General features: G+C 39.9%; 1 protein-coding gene across 1 annotated transcript; it reads right to left on the reverse strand.

The window, feature by feature from the left end:
* Nucleotides 1-2,351: 2,351 nt before the first annotated feature.
* On the reverse strand, nt 2,352-4,811 carry LOC120861234 (olfactory receptor 8S1-like). Its single transcript, XM_040236868.1, has 2 exons — nt 4,039-4,811; nt 2,352-2,514 (listed from the first exon to the last, which is right to left on the reverse strand). Exons 1-2 carry the CDS (start codon nt 4,809-4,811, stop codon nt 2,352-2,354), a joined length of 936 nt encoding a protein of 311 aa, XP_040092802.1.
* Nucleotides 4,812-5,265: the final 454 nt, after the last annotated feature.

Genomic DNA, 5,265 nt, shown 5'->3' on the forward strand with positions numbered 1-5,265 from the left:
GTGATTTTGGAGCCCAAAAAAGTAAAAGCAGCCACTGTTTCCCTATCTATTTGCCTTGAAGTGATGGGACTGGATGCCATGATCTTAGCTTTCTGAATTTTGAGCTTTAAGCCAACTTTTTCACTCTCCTCTTTCACTTTCATCAAGAGGCTCCTTAGTTCTTCTTCACTTTCTGCCATAAGGGTGGTGTCATCTGCATATCTGAGGTTATTGATATTTCTCCCAGCAATCTTGATTCCAGCTTGTGCTTCTTCCAGCCCAGTGTTTCACATGATGTACTCTGCATATAAGTTAAATAAGCAGGGTGACAATATACAGCCTTGACGTACTCCTTTTCCTATTTGGAACCAGTCTGTTTTTCCATGTCCAGTTCTAACTGTTGCTTCCTGACTTGCATACAGGTTTCTCAAGAGGCAGGTCAGGTGGTCTGGTATTTGCATCTCTTTCAGAATTTTCCCTAGTTTATTGTGATCCACGCAGTCAAAGGCTTTGGCTTAGTCAATAAAGCAGAAATAGATATTTTTCTAGAACTCTCTTGCTTTTTCAATGATCCAGCGGATGTTGGCAATTTGATCTCTGGTTCCTCTGCCTTTTCTGAAACCAAGTTTCTCTGGAGCTATAGATTTTGCCAGGGAGTTTTCGATGTGGGAACAAAGGCGGAGCTGGCTCTCAGTACTATGATGGAATTCTCCCAAAATCAAGTGGTAAAATTTCTAGTGGTTAGATTTCCACTTTGTGTATAGACAAAGTAAAGGAGTTAGGGCGAGGCAAAAGGGAGGGGCTGACCAGGCAGGAAATGAGAGGGAAAAGCAATAGCTGTGGAAAAGGCTGGGAATCTGTGAAGATATTCTTTACTCTCCCGACCCCCAGTTTTATGGAGAGATAATTGACATACATTACTGTGTAAGTCTGTATAGTTTCAAGGCATATAGCATGATGTTCTGATATACATATATAAATGGATATTACAATAGGTTCAGTTAATATCCATCATCACAAAACTCCAAACTGGGAAAACTTGAAGATTCCCTCTGATGGAGAAAATTTTCACACGTTGAGTTTTGGGGAAGTCATTTGGACTAATACATTGTTCAGCCTGAATTTTATGTTGTGAGCCTATCAGCCATACACAGCATATCTGCTTCAATCATTAAGGTAAAGAAAGAATGTCTGTTATGAAGACAGGGATAAAAATCTCCCTCCTTATGACATCCATATTAACATTTCCTGAAAGATACGGTTCCATTTCCAGACATGACCATCGTGCTGTCTTACTCTATATTTATTAAACTTCTGTGTTTTGGAAACTTGAAGGAATATACCCCTGCCACATTTGATGTATGTTCTGTGCTCTGATAAGTTATATTACTATTAAAAAAAAAAAAGATTCAACTGAGCAGTTTCCCAGAGTTATCTGAGAAGCTGTCTCCTGGGCTACAGTCCTCAGCAGAACTCAGATATAACTCTTTTCTATTCCTAAAAAGTTCATCATGTCCAAAAAAATAAACATATAAAAAACAGAAAAGCAAAAGCAAAAAAACAGACAAAATTTTTTTCCTTGTGATGAGTAGTCTTAGGATTTACTCTCTTAACATATTTCCTATGTACCATACAGCACTGTTAATTAGTCATTATGTTGTACATTACATCCCTAGTACTTACCTTACACTGAAAATTTGGACCTTTTTTATCACCTTCCTCCAATTCCATTTCTTCCTACTTTCCACTCCTGACAACTACATGTTTGTTTGCTATGAGTCTGGTTTTTCCCTAGGTTCTGCATGTGAGATCATATAGTGTTTGTGTTTCTTTGACTTATTTCACTGAGTATAATGTCTTCAGTGTCCATCCATGTTGTCACAAATGGTAGAATTTCCTCATTTTTATGGCTGGGTAATATTCAGTTGCTTTTCCATGCTTTCTTTATCCATTCACCCATTAAGAAAACTTAGATTCTTTCCCATATATTGACTATTATAAATAATGCTGCTATGAACACGGGTGTGTAGATATATTTTTAAGTTAGTATTTTCATATCCTTTGAATATATTCCCAGAAGTGGAATTTCTGGGACATAGAGTGGTTCTATTTTTGTTTTTTGAGAATTCCTCTGTATGGTTTTTGAGAAGATTTTCCTGTGTGGTGACTGGGTCATCTGTGGAGGAGTGCCATCAGTTCTGTGGAGGTTTCCCCATCTTGCTTGACTGGATGAAGGCACAGGGGTCAGAGGAACTAAGGCTTCTGTTGTGGAGAAGAATTCATGCTGAGATAGCTTAAAAGTGAAACTCTCTATATGTCCTCTTCCTTCTCTTGACTTTTTCTTTGATTACACGGAGGCAGTAGAGCCTGGGTTAGAAGGTAAGCCTGGGTTTCCTGGTCAGCATCCTCCTAAGAGCTGCCTTCACCTCCTGGTTCTTCAGACTGTAGATAAGGGGGTTCAGTAGCGGAGTCACCACACTGTACTGCATGGATAGCACTTGCTCCAGGGCTGAGCCAGAAGCTGGAGTCATGTACCTTGAAGGGAATTGCACAAAGGACAGAAATGAGCTCAGGACAGTGGCCACAATGCCATTGCCAGCTACAGTCCATCCCATCCCATCCCAGACTGGCCAAGAGGGTCCTCAGAGCTGAGTCAACTATCATTGGTAAAAGCATCTAGAAATGGTTGTATTATTATTGAGAAGTCAGCCATTGCTGCCTTCAAATGCCTCCATACATGAGTGATATTATGCAAAATGTTAGAGGAGTTTCCAAAGAAAAAGGAAGTTCTTCAACATATCAACTGGTACAGGTTAGACTAGAACTAAAGAAAATTTCAGGCATTTCTGTAGCGCTTCACAGTTTTCAAAGTGACTTTCCTTAATAGTTATGATGATAATGTGAGGATTTTTTCCCCTCTTCTTTTCCCTATATATGCATGTTCTAATCTTGTGATGATTGTTCCTTACAAAACTAAATGCTAGTCCAATAATGCTATCATTTTTCCTAACATTTATGACTCTGAGAAATATCCCCAAATCACAGCACATTATTTTTCTAATGCTTAGTGGAACAATCATTTGTCCTTTTAAGCACGTTTGTCTTTGGCTTAGAAAATAATCCAAGCTGTGTAAATAAAATGAAAGATAAATATGTGTTCAGCATGAGATATGAATACAAAATAGTAATATTAAAATTTTTAGTGTATCTTAAGTGTCACAAGGAGTATTTCCCAAAGAAGCATTAAAATTGTTTTTTTTTTTTTTTGCAATTGTGCCATTTTCATTGGAATGTTCTTTGTGGGTTTTGCATGCTTAATTAAAAAAGATAGTCATTTTTTTCTCATTTTTTATCTTTTAGTTTATTCCTCCAAACATTTCTGTGAAGTGGGTGGGAGTAATTTTATTATACCTTTATGGCAAATGAGGAAACTGAGACAAAGAAATCTGGAGAGATTTGCTCTCAGGCTCAAGTGAACTCTTCTAGATCATTCCTTATCCATTCCCACTCCTGACTTCTCTCCAAGTAACAACCAGATGAAGAAAGTTTGGAGTAACTTGTGCAAATCCATTTCCAGTTCACTTGAAAAGAGCACAGGCCATTGGTTACTTTGTTTCCTGGGAATAAGGATTCATCAACTACAGCTGTTTATGCTTAAGAGAAACTTGGTAGAAAAGGGGTTGAGGTTTCAAGTCGGTGAAACATGGTTTATATTTTGCTTTGATTCCTAGCTTATTCCGGCAACTTTGATAAAGTACCTGGTTACTTCTGAAACTCAGGTTTCTAATTGGAAAATGAGGTTAATAATATTTCTTTTGTGATGTAATACATATTAAAATTGAGCTTAACTATGTAAAAATTCAACTCCCAGAAAGAAAATGGATATTTTATAATTCACACATCTAGTCCACAAAAGAGCCATAAATAGGACCCAGGAACTTCTGAATTCCAGTACAACTCTTTTCCTGCTACTTTGCAATGTTTTGTTCTGTAGTTCAAGGTTACGTTAGAGTGAAAAATATCCTGCATTTACATTCTGGAGGTGTAACAATGACATACCTGAAAATTCCTGAACCATAAAAGATGGTGACCACAAGAACGTGAGATGAGCAGGTAGAGAAGATCTTGTTCTGACCTGAGGCAGAGTCGATCCCCAAGGCTGTCATGATGATATGAGTGTAAGAAACCAGCACTAGGACAAAGGTGCCAAGGCCCAGGACCACCATGGTGGTCAGGATGGAGGCAACGCTCATGTAGGGGTCAGAACAGGCCAACAGGAGCACTGGAGGAAACTCGCAGGCAAAACTGCGGATGAGACTGGGGCCACAGAAGTGCTGCTGAGCCAGGAGGATGGTGTTAAGCAGGCCAGTCCCCATTCCTATGGCCCAGGAGGCTCCCACCAGGCCAATACATATCTTCTTGTTCATAGTCACCACATATGACAGCGGGTGGCACACAGCCTGGTACCGGTCATAGGCCATGACTGAAAGGAGGCAGGTTTCAGTGCCCCCTGAAAATATGACCAAGGAGATCTGAGTGAAACACTCTAGGAGGGATATAGTTTTCTGCTTGGAAAGCAGGTTCTCTAGGAGCTTAGGCACAATGACTGAGGCATAGAAAGCATCCAGGAAGGAGAGGTGACTGAGGAAGAAGTACATGGGGGTGTGCAGGTGGGAATCAGTCCTGATCACCAGCAGCATCAGCAGGTTCACTGTGAGGATCAGGAGGTAAATCACCAGGAATGTTACAAAGAGTACTACCTGGATCTGAGGGTTGTTGGATAGTCCTTGCAGAATAAAGAAAGTGACTGTGGTTGTATTGCCAACTTCCATGGAGCATTAGAGATTTCCTTCAGAGGGATAAGAACAGAAAAGAATGCTCCAGTGTGCTATGAGTCTCAGAGCATGGCTGAGAATGAGGTGTTATGAATAAAGCTTTAGGACTGACCAAAGACAGTTTGTGTATCAGAGGTAACCTAGCCATGTCAGACCTCATCAACCCTTTCCAGCTCAGGGCAATAATCTATTGGATAAGGTGGAAAAGGTGAGAAGGAAGAGTGTAGAGAATCAAACCTAGAAAGGAAGGAGAAGAGAAAAGACATTATTCAGACTGAAGAAGGAAATGAAGGGAGTGGAAATAGTCTCCAGAGCACTGAGAAGTGCTGTTCTCCAGTTACAAAAGCAACAGAGTTCAAACCACAGGAAGCCTCACAGGCATAGTGAGTAAGCAATAAAGCTTTTGGCCAACCATCTGACTGATAGTCCATGATGTATGTTGAATGATTAA

This window comes from Oryx dammah, unplaced genomic scaffold (genome assembly GCF_014754425.2).
Source record: "Oryx dammah isolate SB20612 unplaced genomic scaffold, SCBI_Odam_1.1 HiC_scaffold_11232, whole genome shotgun sequence".
Taxonomy (NCBI): Eukaryota; Metazoa; Chordata; class Mammalia; order Artiodactyla; family Bovidae; genus Oryx; species Oryx dammah.

What these genes read in the sequence shown, in the direction of transcription:
- LOC120861234 (XM_040236868.1), bottom strand. Translation starts at nt 4,811, where the DNA reads ATGGAAGTTGGCAATACAACCACAGTCACTTTCTTTATTCTGCAAGGA. An exon ending in TATGGTTCAGGAATTTTCAG is followed by an intron (nt 2,515 to 4,038) that starts GTATGTCATTGT and finishes ATTCCCTTCAAG; the next exon opens with GTACATGACTCCAGCTTCTG.